Source organism: Eurytemora carolleeae, unplaced genomic scaffold (assembly GCF_000591075.1).
Source record: "Eurytemora carolleeae unplaced genomic scaffold, Eaff_2.0 scaffold1188, whole genome shotgun sequence".
Lineage (NCBI taxonomy): Eukaryota > Metazoa > Arthropoda > Copepoda > Calanoida > Temoridae > Eurytemora > Eurytemora carolleeae.
This window is the reverse complement of record NW_019397074.1, coordinates 32,470-53,192: the sequence shown is the minus strand read 5'-3', so window position 1 is coordinate 53,192 and position 20,723 is coordinate 32,470. Positions and strand designations below refer to the sequence as shown.

Here is a 20,723-nt window from a genome sequence, read left to right as displayed (position 1 = left end):
ACCCACTGTTGTAGAATTTAGATTTTTCATAGCATGAATTCTGATAGATCAAATAATCTAAGTTTGAAATATCTATAATAAATAAAATATAAAGTTGCAAAGATATAGGGATTACAAAATTTGAGTTTGAGGCAAAGACTCAACTTTTTTGATCCAAAAATGCATTTTCTATTGAAATAGAAATATTTTAAGTTAAACAATAAATTCAAAAAACAATTCATGCGTAAGTTAAAACTTCCATTTGATCTTTTCTAAAATAAATATTGTTAGAATTTCAAAGAATAATAATCAACAATGAAACTTATGTCAAAAAGCGTTTTTGGAATTTTTAAAAAGAATTTAAAATATTGTTTTAATAATGATTCATAATTTTTATATTAAATTATGCTAAATTATGATTCTGATTTTTCTTTGAATTTGATAATTAAATGTGAAGAAAAAAGGTGAGATTAATTACAAATAAAAATCGAATATTTCTAAAAGGATTATTTTGAGATTTGAATTTGGATAGAACCAACAATTTTATTAATCATTTGATCATTCTCTTCAATGTAAAAATAATCAACTCCCTAGGACTTTTTTTAGACTTTCATAACGCATAAATTAGGTAATATTTTTAAATATTTTTTAAAAAATAAGACTTTATATCCTTGTCTATTTGTCAAAAAAAAAATCAATTCAGCATTTATATTCTCATTCAGTTAACAGAAATAGCTGACATTATCAATTCAATGTACTGTTCTTTGTCAAATAAGCAAATTTAAAGATTTCTAAAAATAGTAATTGGGTTTCTAAATTTCTCAATATTTTTGTGAAAACTTCGCAACATTTTTGTGAAAACTTCACAAAATTCGTATAGAAATTCAGAAACTTCGCATTCAAGAAAGAGCTTACGTACCATTAACATGTCATCCATCATTTTTCTCAAATCTGCTCTTGAGCTTTTAAAGCCGGATTATAGAAAAAAGGTAAGAACTAAATTGAAAAAGAATTGTCTTAAAATTGATATAAATCAAATTGGTGAGCTCCTTGTGTCAATAATCTCTTTTTTAGTGCCAGAAAACCTGGATGAACTTCATAGAACATACTGGATGAAACAGCGCTCAGACAAGAAGGAAACCAAGTTCTTAGTTCCTAACGATGGGCCAGTAAATTTTGCAGCTGTTATTGATGATTATCTGAACGTGATTAAAAGTAGCCTTGGTCATTTCACGGGTCGAGTATTTTTTAAGGGTACTCCTGCTGCATATGCTGACCAGCCTATGGGGAAAAATCTTGTAAGTAAAGTGCCATGTGAAATGGCAACAGTTCTTGGTCTAGATAATCCAGTGTCTTTTACATTTCATTCTCTACGTCGCTCGTCCGCCACAGCAGCAGCTGACAGCGGAGCATCCGTTCAACAGCTTATGGATTTTTATGGATGGTCTAATCCGAGCATGCCTCAAGAATATGTATCATCAAGCAAAGCTTCTGTAAAATCCATGGCTGATAAACTTCAAGGACCTTCTAATCAAGTAGAAAAAACAGAGGTTAGCGAAGTCAGAATAGAGAATATTGAAAAGTGTTCCTTAGCTTCACCTCCTCAGAGTAGAAAGCCCTATGTGATTCAAAATGCAGACAAAATAGTAATTATCGAACATTTTCATGGGAACAACTTTACAATGTAATTATGTAAACCCGAAAAGAATGATGTAATATAATATATTTGATGACAGCTCAGTAAAGCTGTATGTACATGTTTTGATCTTTCCTAGATCAAATATTAAACTAGGTGTAGTTTACTATTTTATTCAAAATTGATTGAGAGAGTGATAAATGTAAAAATAAAATTAAATTAGAGAACTATTTATTTGATAAATCTGTATGGATCACAGGGAGGATAATTACTTATCCTCCCTGTAAAGAGGGAGGATAAGTAATTATCCTCCCTGTAAATAGGGAGGATAAGTAATTATCCTCCCTGGAAATAAAAAAGTAGGGAATTTAAGGTTGGTTATTTCGTTGAACAGGAGATTAAAAATAGAATTATAGAAATGTGGTTTTTTTTGTCTTGAAGGAACAGCGAGCATTTTCTATTATTATATTTTGTATCGAGAAAAAAAGGTTTATACAACAATATTTTCATTAAAAAATGAATGAGAATTAATTTTCTATAAAATACACCTATTTTAATTTCGTTTCTATTTGAATTAAAATATTAAAATTCTTTTGAACCAATCTTTAATAGAATGATTTAAAACAACTAATTTAATATGAGAAAGCAAAAAGCGTTAATCAGAAAAAATTATTTACAAGGATTTAGACAACATTCCTCCTCTGCAACTGAATGTATAGTTCATAATTCTGCCACAAGAGGTCACACTAAATTTATTAAACATTCTTGTTTTTCTTCTTAAAAAAGTAATACTGAACCACTCATAAAAAATGTTTGCTACAGTTTGAAGATGGCGAAGTTATCTATTCAACTTCTATGAAAAATATCTAAATTTCATTTTAAAATCTATTTTTCTTCGCAACTCCAAATAATTTTAAAATTAAATTCATTTATATAACATATTTGTAAAGTTAATTATTTCAGGTCTAATAAAATTGAAATTGGCCTACTTTAGGATATCTAAATATTTATTCAACATTAGTTAGTGCTCTGCGTAATGATGAAAATTTTGATTCTAAATAATATAAACTAATGGGATGATTTGTTCAGAGATCAGTGGCTTTCTAACAGACAGTCTGTCCTTGCCATGCCCCCTCTTTTTCTAATACTTCGATGGGCGTATCTGAGTCGAATTTAATGAATTTGAGCCGCGTCTCAAATCCACCAAAAATCTGTTTCAAGCCGGCGTAAATCCTGAAATATTCAATACAAATTTAAGCCACGGCTCAAATTCTTTAATTTCGGCCTCTGGCAATTTATAATTGCTGTATGATTTATGCAGTATAAGAAATTAGAAAATGGCAAGAATGTTTCTTTTTTTAAGATAGAAATTAAACGGACAATATCATCCAGAAGTCTCATTTACATGCATAAACATGTTTGAAGGGTACATTTGTGAATCAGGTACTTGAAGGGTACAGTTGTGAATCGGATACTTGAAGGGTACAGTTGTGAATCAGGTACTTTAAGGGTACAGTTGTGAATCAGGTACTTGAAGGGTACAGTTGTGAATCAGGTACTTGAAGGGTACAGTTGTGAATCAGGTACTTGAAGGGTACAGTTGTAAATCTGATACTTGAAGGGTACAGTTGTGAATCAGGTACTTGAAGGGTGCAGTTGTGATTCAGGTACTTGAAGAGTACAGTTGTGAATCAGGTACTTGAAGGGTACAGTTGTGAATCAGGTACTTGAAGGGTACAGTTGTGAATCAGGTACTTGAAGGGTACAGTTGTAAATCAGGTACTTGAAGAGTACAGTTGTAAATCAAGTGCTTGAAGGGTACAGTTGTGAATTGAGTACTTGAATTTAAACAAAACTGAAGCTAGGATGATAAAAAATAAAGATAAGGAAAAGATAAAAAAAAATAGATATTTGCCATCCTGATATAAAAATAATGTATATTTTAGTGAGTATTAGAATATCGACATGGCCTGAGTAGAATAAAACTGGTTTCTGGGATCTATGCATATTTAACAAACTAGAAAATTTTATTATATTAAAGGTATGTGCCCCGAATATGAAAGAGTTGGTATGGGGTGTTAACCAATATTATTTCATAAATCGGTTAAAATAAGGTTCATTGTTATTCAATCAATAAAGCTCTTTCCACAATATTTTCATGTTCGGTAAAACGCTGGTCAAACGGCTGAACCGAATTGGCTTTACAGTACAAATTAAGACTCTACAAGGAAAAAGGGAATAGTTCGCCAAAAAATTAGCCACTTCTACTGAAATTTATGTGTAATATTGGTAAAAAAATACATTTTTTTCTAAATTAAAATTTTCCCCCCAAAGTGTTTTTCAAAATTCTTAATTCTGTCAAAATGGTAATTTCAATTTTCTTCATGTTAAAAACAAATAGAAGTAGAGGAAAAGCAGTAGATTTCAATTTATTCTCATGTAAACATGATTCATCTATATATGCTTACTTTCCATAAAAAAATGTTTCATAATGGAATGAAATTTATTTATAGTTTTAAAAATTTTAAACTTCATCGCTTTTTGACAAAACTTTTGATGAGAAAGTTTAAAGAAAAAGATAAAACTATTTTGTAAAGTTTAAGTAGTTGTAGTCTCACACAAATTAGTAACTTAATATTAAAAAGTTAAGAGAAAAATTCACAATATTTGATACGTTTATCTACAGGGTGTCCCAATAAACATGGGAATTCAGTGACGAATTCGATATCGTCTTTTTAAATAATTCTTTGATTTAGTATAGTAATACCTACTGAGAAAGCTGTAATCTGTATAAGTTTCGTCTGCTATGTTCACATTTTGTTTGTTAATGTTTTGACTGCATACGGTTGTACTTAGTAAAACAAGAAAATTGCAGTATACAAACAGAGTAAACAGTTCATCTTGCGGAAACATTATAGACACATCTTTACAGCCGTTTACCGTTTTCTTAAAATAAACTCTAGCATAATATAAACCCATAATAATATTATGGGTTTGAAATCAGGTATTACAATGCTAATTCATAACAAAGACGATATCCAATTCGTCACTGAATTCCCATGTTTATTGGGTATACAAATTATAAAACATCAGTTTTACTACAGTGGAACACATACAACTGTAGAATAGGAAGACGACACATAAGCAATTCGATGTTGTTACAAAGCAAATAGGTTTGCAAGAAGTATTAACATCAATTTGGTCAAGTGAAATGGGCCTGTGTACACTGCACAATTTACGATTTTAATGTTTATTGGACTAATGTTTTAAATTATAACAGTCGTCTTTCTATTCCACAGTTTTATGAGCCCCACTGTATACTTACTGAGAGTCCAGCAAATGATACTTGAACGTAAGGATCGACTAGATCTCTAGGTGGTGCTCCGAATGCATGTTTCAGGTTTGCTACTAGACTGGAGTTCATCCTGAATAGAAATCCTTTCTTAATCATCTAATCTCATCCATTTTTAAACCTTTTAATGTCATCCATAATTATACCATTTAATCTCATCCATAATTTAACTATTTAACTCCATGATTAAACTATGTAAACTCATTTATAATTAAACCATGAAACTCATCCATGATTTAACCAAGAAACTCATCCATGATTAAACCATATAAACTCATCCATAATTAAACCATGAAACTCATCCATGACTTAACCAAGAAACTCATCCATGTAAACCATATAAACTCATCCATGATTAAACTATGTAAAGACATCCATGATTAAACCATATAAACTCATCCATAATTAAACCATGAAACTCATCCATGACTTAACCAAGAAACTCATCCATGATTAAACCATATAAACTCATCCATGATTAAACTATGTAAAGACATCCATGATTAAACCATGTAAACTCATCCATGATTAAACCATATAAACACATCCATGATTAAACCATATAAACTCATCCATGATTAAACCATATTAACACACCCATGATTAAACCATATAAACTCATCCATGATTAAACCATGTAAACTCATCCATGATTAAACCATATAAACTCATCCATGATTAAACCAAATAAACTCATCCATGATTAAACAATCTAAACTCATCCATGATTAAACCATAAAAAACATCCATGATTAAACTATATAAACTCATCCATGATTAAACCATGAAACTCATCCATGATTTAACCATATAAACTCATCCATGATTAAATCATGTAAACTCGATGATTAAACAGTCTAAACTCATCCATAATTAAACCATATAAACAAACACATCCATAATTAAACCATATAAACATATGATTAAACTAGGATTAGAATATGTATATGAAAACTACCTTGTGATTTAATTTCATTAAAGAAGAAAACTTTGACATAGTCCAAAAAAGCAACACCAAAAAAAGGTTAATACCTGGGTAAACCATCACCTCTATAGATTCTAATTATAGACTAGGTTAATACCTGGGTAAACCATCAGCTCTATAGATTCTAATTATAAACTAGGTTAAGACCTGGGTAAACCATCAGCTCTATAGATTCTAATTATAGACTAGGTTAATACCTGGGTAAACCATCAGCTCTATAGATTCTGATTATAAACTAGGTTAAGACCTGGGTAAACCATCAGCTCTATAGATTCTGATTATAAACTAGGTTAATACCTGGGTAAACCATCAGCTCTATAGATTCTTATTATAAACTTGGCTCTTTGTCGCTCTGATCTCACTCCAACAGGTAGTAGAAGGTTGCTGAAAATTAGGGAGAATTAAAGCGATTAATGAAAATTGCAAGAGATTTCCAAAGCGCGGTTTACGATTTATGTGCCTTCAAAGTTGAAAGAAAGGAAATAAATTCGTCCAGATTTTAATTCATGAAGTAAAACCACCTTAAAAATTGTCTACTTTAATTTAAAAGATACAGAGAAGGTGGACTATAAGCGTTTTGTATAATTTGTGCGTTTTTTCATCGACATCGCGCGGTATCGGTGGTTTCAATGGAATATATTAAATAAAAAGTAACGTTCACAATATTAAACTATGAAATAGGATATAACTTATAAGAGAATAATTAAAATTTTAATATTTTTTTTGTATTTCTCACCCTTCAATGTCGTCTTCATCACGTTCACTTTTTGTGGGTATTTTTACTGCATCCCCCTGTAGCGATCAACATTGTATTTAAAAATTATTTTTGAATTTAATTCATCAATTTTTTTTTTGAGTAGCCCTCAATGTGCGAATGCCTTTTTTGCAAGGATGTGCAAGGACTAAAGTTATATTATATCGCTTTTCCTTTGTTATTATACTGATATCACATTTAAGGTAACCTGGATACAGAAAATACAGGAAACTATTATTTTTTTCAATATAATAATTTTCACTTTTTATCTTCATTCGCTTTATGTAATATATTAAAAGTGGGTATAGTTATTTTTGTTTGACTTTAGACATTTCAGGTTAGTTTTGAACAGGCTACAAAAGAGTCAGAGATATGGGGGAAGGATTTTGAAATATGATAAACAATTCTGATTGTGAAACCTATTAAGAGTAAACCACTTGAATGTTTAAAAGCGAGCTGAAAACGACGCCCAATTCTACGGCGGTAAAAGTAAAACTGTCGGTTGAGTCGGTTAACTAATAGTTTATTTAAATTGTCTAAACTCTAATTAATAGAAGTACATTTAGAGTTGTTTTAAAAAATCCATGCATTTTCATAAAAACGTAATTAATTAATTAATAATTAATAAATTAATTAACCATTTATGACAGATTCAAAACAATGCCATTGAAACCTTTAGCTGATCTTGAATATGGAAGATTTTCTCTTTATTCAGATCTAAAAATATTAATTTCTTATAGTTCCTATACGATTTCCTGCAGTAGAAATGCGCAAGTCACTTTTGTGGAGAAACCACAATAGAAATTGATAAGTTTTAAAATTGTAAAATTGATATCTTATTCTTACTTTATTTCCAAAAATATGGAATTCGATTGAATTAGAGCTTAAAGAATCTAAATCTGCAAAATCGTTCAAAAGAAAAGTCGCCAAGATCTATTTAGATAGTTATGCAAGTTATATCTGTAAAAAAAACTGTGTATCATGTGGATAAACTTAGTCTTTACTATCTTCTTCACCCTGTAGTTCATAAAAATGATTTTAAAACATGTTACCCTCTGTTCCAACCCTTACGCTGAGTATCCTCCCTTTCCATTATACTCCCTCACCTCCTCCTTACCTTTTTCCTGATTTATTATCATTCTTATGTTTAAAATGTGCAATGTACATTGTTTTTATCTGCAATTCTCATTCGTTTATAGTGGGCCAACCAATTAAAACAACCTACTCTGGTTAGGCGGGTCCAAACTACATAGTAAATTGTGATTTTTTTATTTTTATTTTCTCGTGCTTTGTAGTTGAATAAAAATATGAAATACTTGATCAGATAAAGCTTTTAAGTTGCACCGTTTGGAATCGGGCATTGCAATCTTTGTATGGAGGGTCCGAGTCCCTTTTATAAACAATCACAGAATGCAGTTCTGTACTCAAGCAAACAATTCCAAACATTTCTGCAAATTAGAAAAAGTTGTTTCTAAAAAAACATGAACAATAACTTTCCCCACTACTCAGAAATTCTCCCCGATCTGAGCTGGGAACTCTTGTATTGTGTCGATTAATATCAATTCTTGATCTTGATCTTTTGTTAATCTGCAGATTAATTTAATCTCTATTCGATATCCTGCAATGTAAGTGCACCCTGAAATAAAGAGTTTAAGCAGGGATCCTCAATTAAAAGTGTTCACTGTGGATATCTAGATCAAGTGCCCGGGATTGCAAATATCCAACACAAAAGTTACCAGAGCTGAGATGGGAACTTTTGAATGGGATATCCTTAATTCTGATCGGATAATTAATCTGGCGATTGAAAATGAGTGGAGAACAAGCAATATTTAATCTCCAGATTAAGAAAAAGAGTGGATTAAGCCTTAATCCCGATATCCACCATTCTAAAGTTTTCAGCTCTGGGAACTTTAGAATGGTGGATATCAGGATTAATACTTGATCCACTCTTTTTCTTATCTCCAGATTAAATATTGCTTGTTCTCCTCATGAATTTAATCTCCAGATTAATTAACAGATCAGGATTAAGGATATCACATTCTAAAGTTTTCAGCTCAGCTCTTAGAAAATAAAATAAAAAGTTTGTGAAAGAATTTTGTCATATTTGAACAATTAGTTATTTACATTTAATAAGACAATTTCTTTTTTTAAGTGAGGAGTATTTTCGGATGTAAAAATGTTTTAGTACTTTATCAAGATAATTCTTAGAAGTCAAAGTTAGATTTTACAAATGCCTGAAAATGATGTGAACCTTTTTTAATGAAATTAATCACATCTAATATTTCCCGTTGTAAGGCGATAATGTAACGTTATCAACATGGTTCTGAAATTTCAAATTTCGCACCTAATTTTTCCAGTTGATTGAAGTAAAAAAATGAGTAAAATTGAATAAAAAGTTAAAATCACAGCATAAACTTTTTCGCACTCAATAATACCCATTATCTACGACATTAATAGATATTTAAATTATGTTTTAGTTTAATAAAATTTCTGTATTTTCCTTTAGGTCCGCCCGTAGTGTCATCTGGGTCGGTTAGTAGAGCCCACTTGTGATAAAACTGATGATCTGAGAAAATGAAATCATTTATCGACATATATATAAAGTAGTAATCTCTGTTAGGATGTATGTGCAATCATAACTCAGGAACCCCTGGACCGATTTGCATCAAACTTTGATTGGGGAACTCACTAGAACCCCAGAAATGTTCATAGTTTGGTTAAAAGTTTTTAAATTGTGTGGGTTGACTTTTAAAGAGAAAAAAAAGTTTCCATGCAAAGTTTTGTTCCCTAGCTATAAGAGTAAAGTAATAAAAGTCAATTATTTTAAAATAAATTTGGCATAATAATGTTATAAGCTTGTCTCAAAATGGAATTACCTTTGCAACCTGATGGAGTAAACCTTGGATATTTCAAACTTTAAATAGTTGATCTAATAGTTTAAAATTTTAATAGTCTACGAAAAAAAGAAGTTTACTAGGAATGAATAATGTTCACACTCTTCTTTTAAAGTTTAACTTCTTCTTCGAACTCTTTACAGTTCTATCCAAATTATCAAAACAAAAAATTAGAATCCCAAATGGTAAACCCAAAAAGTTACATGACTGTGTTTACCTTGTTGTGCCATTATAGTTGCAACATCCATGTGTTTACTTTGTTGTGCCTTAATAGTTGCAGCATCCTAGTGTTTACCTTGTTGAGCCTATATAGTTGCAACATCTATGTGTTTACCTTGTTGTGCCATAATAGTTGCAACATCCATGTGTTTACCTTGTTTTGCCATAATAGTTGCAACATCCATGTGTTTACCTTGTTGTGCCATAATAGATGCAACATCAATGTGTTTACCTTGTTGTGCCATAATAGTTGCAACATCCATGTGTTTACCTTGTTGTGCCATAATAGTTGCAACATCTATGTGTTTACCTTGTTGTGCCATTATAGTTGCAACATCTATGTGTTTACCTTGTTGTGCCATAATAGTTGCAACATCTATGTGTTTACCTTGTTGTGCCATTATAGCTGCAACATCTATGTGTTTACCTTGTTGTGCCATAATAGTTGCAACATCTATGTGTTTACCTTGTTGTGCCATTATAGTTGCAACATCCAGTTTAAAGCTTCCTAACACAACCCCTGTGCGTAAAAACTGTCGTTGCATTACCTTGAAAAGAATAAAATAGAAACAGTGCTTCCAATAACTATAAAAACTACCTTTTACATCAAGACCACGCAGTGCTTCCCATAAATAAAAGAATTTACCCAAAAGAAAGAAAAAAATATGAGGTATAAAGAGTGTAGCCTTAATTTTAAGTGAACCTCCATTTGAAGAGTAGTCCGATTCACAATGGTACTCTTTGAATAATTGTGGTTTCTCTATTAAAGTGACGTGCGGATTTATGTTGTCAAGACAATGAAGGAGATTGTCAGAATTCAATACTTTTCGAAATAAAAAAAACTACAATATTTTCTCATTGTTTCTCAGATAAAGAGATACAGACTTCTGTTGTGAATCGGACATGGCACTTTATCAATGGAGGATTACGTCTTCAGTCCCTAAAAACTAAACAAGTTATTCCCGAACTTATGTACCCTGGGCGTCATGTACAGTTCTGACATCAAGTTTAAAATGTCCAATACATGTTCCCTGGCGTAGGAACTTTCGATCAGACATCACCTGTACAGTACATAAATATTAACTCATATATTTATATATATGTATGTACAGTTATTAAAAACTAAAAAAAGTTCAAGAAAGGAGTATAATAAGTATTATTTATATCGAGTAAAAATAAGAAAAGCTTTCATTATGAAAAAAAATGGTTACTCTTAATACGCTACAACTTCATAACCTGCCCTTTGTAGCACAGTCTGTGTGATATATTTTTTATTTTAAATGTTTTTAAAAATTCAGGCATTTATTTTATTTTTAAGAGGTTCCCAAGCTTTTTAGAGTTGTGAAAAGGTTTTACTTTAAACAAAAACGTATTACCTTAAATGATTTTTCAAAACGATTTATAATCTTTATAATCAAACCAATTGTTTTTTATTTTGGTCTTTTATTTTTTGTTCAAGTGAAATTTACTAAATGTATACAGTCAAAAATTGAAGATAATACAATTATGTATTTTGATACAAATCTCATAAGCCTATTAAAAAGCAACACATCTTTAATGCTTAAAAACCAACCATAAACGATACTAATCTTTACAAAAAGCACTGACTTAGTTTCAAGTGAACCTTCATTTATAGAGTGGCAGGTTCGGTTCACAACGGTAACATTTGAGCATTTGCCTGATCAAGGCTCCATACTTGTTTTTGTTTTCGTTATTATGAGTTAATATGAACAGCATGGGCAGCCGTAGTACATTTGAATTTCCGAGCCGGGTCAACCTTTCTGGTCCCAGTTTGTAGTGTATCAACCGGACATTGGGTAAATAAAGCAGACACTCAATAGGACTAGGCGGTGCAACAAGGTTGACGCGGTCAGACTTTAGGTTGAATTTACTTTTACTAAAGGGTCAGGGGTGCGTGACAGAGACATATAATTCAATTAATGAAATTAACAGAATTTAACATTTTTTAAACACGAAACCCGACAATATCTTTCCAGTTGTTGCTCAGAAGCTGTGAATTAGAAATACCACTCTATAAATGGAATACTACTCTATAAATGGAATACCACTCTATAAATGGAATACCACTCTATAAATGGAATACCACTCTATAAATGGAATACCACTCTATAAATGGAATATACCACTTGAAACTATGTACACTGTTCCTTTAATGACAACACAATACATTGTTGAGCAGACAGTAATATCCTCAACTATGATTGTTGTTGACAACACCTATTTAGGAGAATCAAAGATCTTTCAGATAAGACAAAATAGGACATAATATATTAAAATAGGACACTTCAAAAAAAATCAAAAAATATTAGGAATAATATGAAAAAATACGAAGCAAAAAACTAAATGCGACAAATATGATAAATTATATGAAATTGGACAAATATTGTTAAAAGAATGAAATATGTTAATATATAAAAAAAGATCAAGTATGGCACATAATAGGGAGGGGGGGGGGAGTTATTATGACAAAAGATATATCTACTTAAAGGGACAGTAAAGGAAGGGGGTATAAGATGAAACCTGAGAATCTCAGGCGTTGAACGATACATATAAGACGTCCATCTGATGTTCCTATCTCGGGAAATGAATATGAAACTGTGTCAAATTTATACTAAAATTCATACATATCTAATTTTGTTTAAAAGTTGTTGTTTTAAACAGATCATATTTAGCAAATACGAAACCAATCTGAAAAAGACTATATCCTACAGAAACCTGAGAATCTCAGGTTTGCTTCTGTTATAATTATTTAATTTTTATTTTGCATTTTTATAATATAATTGATAATATTATTACATTTAATCCGTTTAGTCCGTATTACGTCACCAGTATTTCAGCCAATGGCAGTGCAGTATACTGGTTACATGATTTGCGTCTGTAACACATGAGGAGATACTGCACTGTCATTGGCTGAAGTTATTGTGACGTAATACGGACTAAACGAACTATATGTAATAATATTATCAATTATATCTATTCAAAAGGCAAAATCAAAGTTAAAAAGTTATATTAGGAGCAAACCTGAGATTCTCAGGCTCTTGTGGTTTCATATTTGTTGAATATGATCTGTTTAATACTACAACTTTTATACAAAATTGCATATATAAGAATTTTCGAATAAATTTGACACAGTTTTATATCAATTTCTCGAGACAGGAACATCAGATAGATGTCTTATAGGTATCGTTTAACGCCTGAGATTCTCAGGTTTCATCCTATACCCACTTTAATTTTTCCTTTACAGTCCCTTTAATTAAAACAATCTACAACTTCAACCTTCACTTCATCTCTGGTTCTCATAAATTAAATGTCATCTGGCCAGTGGCTCCTGTATCGTGTATCCTGTATCCTATATCCTATATCCTGTATCCTGTATCCTGTATCCTGTATCCTGTATCCTGTATCCTGTATCCTGTATCCTGTATCCTGTATCCTGTATCCTGTATCCTGTATCCTGTATCCTGTATCCTGTATCCTGTATTCTGGTCAGTGGTTCCTGTATCCTGTATCCTGTATCCTGTATCCTGTATCCTGTATCCTGTATCCTATATGCTGTATCCTGTATCCTGTATCCTGTATCCTGTATCCTGTATTCTGGTCAGTGGTTCCTGTAGATGTATTCTCTTTCAAGAATACATTATTTTGCTGGCTAGGGAGTTGAGTAAATTTAAAATATGTAAATAACAATTCCTCCATATAATAAATAATTTCTCACAGCCCTAGTTATTATACATTGTGTACTTTGAGTTTATTTTTACTTGATGTTCATCAATCTTAGGTAATACTGGCTATCATGTAATAGCAATCTTTATAACGGGTATAAAAAGGGTGTCGATTGCTTGGAGTATAAAAATCTGAACAACTTTAAGAGATATTGTTTTCTGTACTTGGAGTATAAAAATCTGAACAACTTTAAGAGATATTGTTTTCTGTAAAATCAATTTTAGTAGGACGAACTTAATTTACAAGGAAAAGACTACCGGTAGATTACGTTTTTTTGTAAGTTTTTCGATGTTTCAAAATTGTTAATAATGTGGCCAAAAAACGGGTATTTAAAATACTTTTTTGCCACCATCTTTTTTATTTGTGAACTTATTTTAATAATGACAATATCTGTGTTTGAAACATTATCTTTTTGTTTGTTTGAAGAGTTTTAATGGAATTTTCAAAATCGACCTTCTTTAGGATATAAAGATCTTTTTAATCTTTTTTACGTGAATTAAGATTATTATTACCGTTAGTGTGATAATCTTGTCGAAGAGCATTACTGGTGCCATGTGGAAATCAAACACAAAATACTAAAATATAAAATATTTTAGTTATTTAAAAAAGGAAAGAAACCTAAATCAGTTTAGTAAAAAATGAATCTATCACTCCATATGAATTCGGTTTACATATATTTTTGATTTTTAGATACATGGGTTACCTACAAGAGACTTCAGACACACGACATAACTCAAATTATTTAGCCTATTTTCTTAGATTCCTGATACCCTGCAGGTGCACACTTGTGTTTATCTTTGCCAGATCAATTAATAAATTTTTTACAAAATTAATAAGGTACACATGTCCTAATTTAATCATCTTTTAAATTTTTAAAGCCTCATCCTTCTTTTAACCCTAAACAGGCTGGGGGGGGGGGGGGGGTGGAGCGTTTGGCGCCCCACTTTGTAGTTTTTTTGTCCTAGCATTCTCATTTTTGACACTATCACCGTGAAATTTTTTGACTTTCAATGATTTTTTGTTAAATTATTTTTTAATTTGTTGGGTAGGGTACAGGGCGGAAAAAGTCTGGTCTGTGAAAAAAAAAATTAAAATAGCCCATAACTTTTTTTGTGGCTAAAGCTACGGATCTAAAAACTATATTTTTGAAAAGCTCTTTAAATATGCATGTTGAAACATGTGTCACACTTTGATATTTGTTTTTTTAAAAAAATATTTTTTTTTTTACTTTTTCGACCCTTTTTAGGCATTCTTTTCAACCCTCCCTAGCAACCAAACTATTAAAGTTATCGGTCTAATTTTTTTCTATGAGCTGCCTTTAAAAATTGGGCTATGAACATGCATTTCACCCTATACCTATTCTGTAAGGCCTTTTTCCAGAGGGGGGGGGCGCCAAACGCCCCACCCCAGGCTATGCATAGATTCAGCCCCCCCCCCCCGCCTTTATAGGGTTAAGAAACTTTATAATCTTCTACATTTGTCATCTACTAAATACGAGATCTTTATATAATTTAATCCGATTCAGACCCCCCCCCCCCGCCTTTATAGGGTTAAGAAACTTTATAAACTTCTACATTTGTCATCTACTAAATACGAGATCTTTATATAATTTAATCCGATGTGTGACACCCTGTAACCAGCAAAAGAATCTAATAAAACATTCTAAAATGTTTATCCCGAATTTTCTCTACATTCGTAGACTTAAAGATAAATGCAGGTTGAGAAAATTGTATTTTAAGGTAATAAATTCTACAATTGTGCCACAATCCTATATCAGACTTTTAGATATATAGTACAAGCCTAGCATAAAGGGATTGTATGCAATTTTCAACTTCAACATTAAACCCTAAACAGGTTTTTTTGGGCTACCACTCTCACTTTTGACACTATCACCCTGAAATTTTTTTACTCTTAAGTATTAGAAATGTAAAGGATTTTTTGTAAAGGAATTGAGTCTTTGCCACAAACTCTGATTTTCTAATCACTATAACTTTGGAACCAAATGTTGTAGACCTTAGATATTTCAAACTATGAATTCTGTTAGATTAAATAATTTAAGTTTGAAATATCAAAGGTTTACAACATCGGGTTCTAAAAATATTGAAGTTTAAATATTTGATTTTGTTCCGAAGACTCAATTCCTTTGTTGTTTTGTTTAATACATAAGGTAGGGTACACCGTACAGGACAGTAAAAAGGCCGGTCGGTGTTAAATAAAATCTAGAATAACCTATAACTTATTTTTGTGATTTAAGCTACAAATGTAAAAACTACATTTAAGAAAAAGCCCTAAAAACATATGTCGCATCTTAATATTTGTCAAAAAAAAAAAAAATGTGTTTTTTACATTTTTCCGAAATTTTTTTCCAACCTTCCTTGCATCCAAACTTCTCAGTAAAAGAAACGTATGTTTTCCGACTGTATTTAGCTTTAAATAAAAACCCCTCTATGGCTATGATACTTTTTAGGGAAGACAAAATAAATAATACGATATGCATGTACGAAAACAAGTTTAAAGAACGTGTATGAATTTCAACTTTATATATTAGAATGATTGAGCCAGGAAGTCAAAGATATAATTGTTAGAATCAAATTAACTTTTTAAATTAGTAGATTTCTCTACTGATATATAGCTCATTATAGTATGGACAATTATTAGATTCCTTCACTGATATATACCTCATTATAGTATGGACAATCAGTAGATTCCTTCACTGAAGATATATACCTCATTATCGTATGGACAATCAGTAGATTCCTTCACTGATATATACCTCATTATAGTATGGACAATTAGTAGATTCCGTCACTGAAGATATATACCTCATTATAGTATGGACAATTAGTAGATTCCTTCACTGAAGATATATACCTCATTATAGTATGGACAATTAGTAGATTCCTTCACTGATATATACCTCATTATAGTATGGACAATCAGTAGATTCCTTCACTGAAGATATATACCTCATTATAGTATGGACAATTAGTAGATTCCTTTTCTGATATATACCTCATTATAGTATGGACAATCATTAGATTCCTTCACTGATATATACCTCATTATAGTATGGACAATTAGTAGATTCCTTCACTGATATATACCTCATTATAGTATGGAGTAAGGTACTAATGCAAGGAAAGTTAATTGCGTTCGTATATACTCTATGTACATATTGAAACCAGTTCTCTCTAGGCGGAATATGTAAACAAGAGTAGATGCATCAGTGTTCGTCTAATATCCGAGGAGAATAAAAGCATTTAATTTTAATAATTTTGAAAATTCACATAATAGTTTCCTATGAGCAGAATATTTCATAGATTATTTTTGCGAAACTTGATTCCATGTCAGGCTGTGACATCCGTCTTGTGTTTACTTTTCCGCCCAAAGACAGTACACTGCAGTACAAAAAATGCGTACACCTATGAAATAACTTTCCTTGCAGTAGTACCTTGGTTTTGACAATCAGTAGATTCCTTCACTGCAGATACATACCTCATTATAGTATGGACAATTAGTAGATTCCTTCACTGCAGATACATACCTCATTATAGTATGGACAATTAGTAGATTCCTTCACTGAAGTATACTTTTTCGTGTCTCCAACCTATAAAAGAAAACATGAATCTGTTTCTGTTTCTTTATTTGCCCAGGGTTTATAATTCTAATCTGAATAAGGAAACTATAATTAGCCTTTTGCTCTGTATTTTGCAATCTTTGCAACCTGATGACCCAGATCTTAAAAAACTTCAAATTCTAAGATGTGTTGTGAATCAAATGGCTCCACGGTCAATTGCATAGAACAAATTCCAGAATAATCTGTTTCTTTATCTCCTAATTTAATGTATTCAATTTTTCTTTTCCACCCTGTATAAAACTTTTGTACTGCAAATATAATGTTAGTTATTGTTTTACAAAAGAAAAATGATACTTTTGGTCAGAGACAATAATTATGCATATTGTGCTAAATGCTTTCTTTAAATTTTGCATTGACGATATAAAATGATGAAAGTGCATTATCTGAAAACAATGTACTCTACACTTTGCAGGAAACATGCCGCAATATTTAAAAACTTAAGATTGCACAATGTTGAATTGATGCAAATTTTTCCATAAAATATTTCACCCACTTTTACGTAGCCTTACGCTACTACATATAATATCGTATAGATTCCTGTACAATGCATAGCATACAATAACTATACTGTACACTACCTGTATAATACCTGTACACTATATGAATACTACCTGAACACTATTTGTACACTTACTGTACACTACCTGTACACAGACTATACTGTAGAATACCTGTACACAGACTTTACTGTACACTACCTGTACACAGTTTATACTGTACACTACCTGTACACAGATTATACTATACACTACCTGTATACAGACTATATTGTACACAACCTGTATACAGAATATACTTACACTACCTGTACAAAGACAGTATTTACTGTACACTACTTGTATACAGAATATACTGTCAGACCTGTACAAAGACTATACTATACACTACCTGTACATAGAATATACTGTACACTATACATGTACAAAGACTATACTGTACACTACCTGTTTATACATATTTCTGGAATATTCTGTATATATATATTTTAAAGAATTTACTCCTCGAAAAATGTTTATCTGAAATCTGAGGGAAAAAATGACATATTTCCCCTCATATTTATTCTTTTTACGCAAAATTTATTTATTTTCCCCAATTTTGGAATAAAACCAGAAAGATTTTCTTCCCTACTTTGTATTCATTGAGTCTAATTGATTAGAATATAGTCTTTGATTGGAGTATTGTTACAATATACTAGTATATATATTATATATATTATATATATATTCATTAATAATCTAGTCCTTGTTTTATACTAATTAGTAACACACACATATATATATATATTTGTTTATATAAAAGTAGAGAATACAATATATATATATGATTGTATATTATTGTTTTACACAAAAACAATATATGTCATTATTTTTTCTTTGTCTAAATTAGTTTGTTTGGTCTAAGAAGCAAACAGTAAAATGAAATGGGGTTCCGTCCACAAAATGTTGTAGGAACAAACAAAGCCAACAAGTGACCACTGCTAGGTAACAAAAACAAAGCAAAAAGTAGTGTTTGTATCTCGACTATGGAGCGGTGAAATAGAAATTAAATATTTCACTTCTTGATCGAGAAAGAGTAAAGCAACAAGAATATGTCTAAGCTTTCAGAACAAATAGTTGTTAGGTTATATGTTGTTACAAATAAGCTATATAATTGTAAATCGAAAAGTCTATACAAGCAGACAATCGATCTGAGCCTTTAATTATACATTCATTAAAAGCAATATACTTTCTGCATGTGGGTTTTGAATAGATTGAAGTTGAGAAATAAAGTGCTTTGATGAGACAATGCTAGATCAAAACTTGAATACTCCGAGACAGTCCAGATTGCTCTTTTCAGTTTCGCATGAAAAGTTATAAAAGTCGTCGCCAAAAACTGAGATTATCTAATTTTCTAATCTTTGCAGTCCAAACCGGCATACTCGTTAGATGGTCAAACTATGAATTGTGGAACAGAATTTCTGTTAGATCAATAGTCAAAGTTTGTAATATCAAAGTTTTAAACTATTAGGTTGCAAATGTTAAGATATATGGATTATAAAATCAAAGTTTTTGGCAAAGACTCAATTCCTTTGTTCACATTTTATCAGGCTTTTCCCGTCGTCGTCTTTCTGATTTTGACTCAACCTTCTGCATGGCTACCTTTGTTCGGTTCGGTTTCTTTTCTGGAGCAACTCCTGCTCATCCCTTTCATCCTGTTCATTCCTATCCTCATCTTCATCCTCATTCTTTCCCTCCTTTTCCTCATCCTCATACTCCTCAAACCTCTCTCTATTCACGGATTTACAAACTTAAAAAATAAAAAAAAAATAAAAAAATAAACTTAATCTTTAATGCCATATCAAAAAACATGAGTTTTAAAAAACTTATCAATCATCAAAATAAAACTTTAGGATTTCACCATTCAACACTTGCCTTAAATTCATATCTTCTAATCCTCATATCTTTGCAAAAAGAAAAAGGAAATTGAAAAAATAAATAAAAATGTTTGCTTTAAACATTCCTAAGTTCAGGTTCAAATTGAAATCCTAGGTTTTCATGTTCATGATCATCTTTTTTTCTGCGAGGAGACACACCCCTCTTTATTTTCTTTAGAGCCTTCATTTTGGTTTACTTCTGCCTCTTGCGTAATAAGAAGGGGTTCACGCCTTTTTACGCAGAATTTTCCATTTTGTCTGGAAACATTTTTTTAATTGCCCCTTTTCATGGACAGATTTTTCCTTGTTTTTTAGCAGATTTTTCTTTGTTTTTTTTAGCAGATTTTTCCTTGTTTTTTCTTATTTCTGAACAGATCTGTCCTTGTTTCTTAAAAAATTTGTCCTTATTTCTGAACAGATTTGTGCTTATTTCTTCAAAGCTAGATTTGTCCTTTTTGTTAACAAATCCTTCTTTCTCTCTGTATAAATCTATCCCTATTTTACTGTCCTCATTACTGTACAAAGCCCTCTATGTTCATGTTCCTATCCGATTTCTTGGATAGTATAAATAGGTCCTTATTTTTTCCCCGCCAAAATTTGTCCTTAAAACAATACAAAATCGCCATGAATACTAAATTAGCCTTTTAATTTATTATTAAAATTAGTCTGTATTCTTAAATCATAAACCTAGAATATAAATTTTTCCAATCCCCTNCCCCCAGTTACGTTCGTCGTGTATGGTTACGCAAGATGGGGCTAATGCATTCTCAGAAACTTTTTCTATTTTGTCTCTCACGTGGATTCAAGTTTTCTCTTTTATCCGCCAATATTGTCTCCAGAGGCAAGACACAGATCAGGAAGTCAACGATGGATCGATCATTGACGCGGACCGCCCTGCATATCTAGCGTGAAGGAGATTTACTAAACACTCAGCTGCATGTAGCTGTATATTTCGAGTTAATCAATCAATCTAGTGGTTCCGGTGAGGGATGTGGTTAGAACTTAATCTCAGTAATTCTAGAAAAACAAAATTTTTTGCGTTAGGCCCATTATGCTATTCAACAAGGGCAGTTTCAGGGGGGGGAGGTAGCAGTCCATTACCCCCCCCCC

General features: G+C 31.3%; 2 protein-coding genes across 2 annotated transcripts in view; one reads left to right on the top strand and one right to left on the bottom strand.

The window, feature by feature from the left end:
- Positions 1-19,895, bottom strand: part of LOC111711628 (otoferlin) — a gene marked incomplete at its 3' end in the record, with an annotated part of 74,158 nt that extends 54,263 nt beyond the window's left edge. Inside the window, exons 1-12 of the mRNA XM_023486019.1 lie at positions 19,700-19,895; positions 19,339-19,467; positions 18,037-18,061; positions 17,872-17,925; positions 17,108-17,170; positions 14,076-14,138; positions 10,796-10,880; positions 9,207-9,272; positions 6,880-6,914; positions 6,689-6,744; positions 6,250-6,336; positions 4,941-5,040 (exon numbers count right to left, since the gene is read on the bottom strand). Coding sequence (XP_023341787.1) covers positions 4,941-5,040; positions 6,250-6,336; positions 6,689-6,744; positions 6,880-6,914; positions 9,207-9,272; positions 10,796-10,880; positions 14,076-14,138; positions 17,108-17,170; positions 17,872-17,925; positions 18,037-18,061; positions 19,339-19,467; positions 19,700-19,800 — 864 coding nt within the window. The remainder of the gene's footprint in view (positions 1-4,940; positions 5,041-6,249; positions 6,337-6,688; positions 6,745-6,879; positions 6,915-9,206; positions 9,273-10,795; positions 10,881-14,075; positions 14,139-17,107; positions 17,171-17,871; positions 17,926-18,036; positions 18,062-19,338; positions 19,468-19,699) is intronic.
- Positions 768-1,782, top strand: LOC111711629 (uncharacterized). The gene is made up of 2 exons (XM_023486020.1): positions 768-968; positions 1,054-1,782. Exon 2 carries the CDS (start codon positions 1,092-1,094, stop codon positions 1,665-1,667), a length of 576 nt encoding a protein of 191 aa, XP_023341788.1. The 5' UTR covers positions 768-968; positions 1,054-1,091; the 3' UTR covers positions 1,668-1,782.
- Positions 19,896-20,723: the final 828 nt, after the last annotated feature.

Bases quoted from the DNA above. Each gene is read 5' to 3' on its own strand.
- LOC111711629 (XM_023486020.1), top strand. From the start codon at position 1,092: ATGAAACAGCGCTCAGACAAGAAGGAAACCAAGTTCTTAGTTCCTAAC.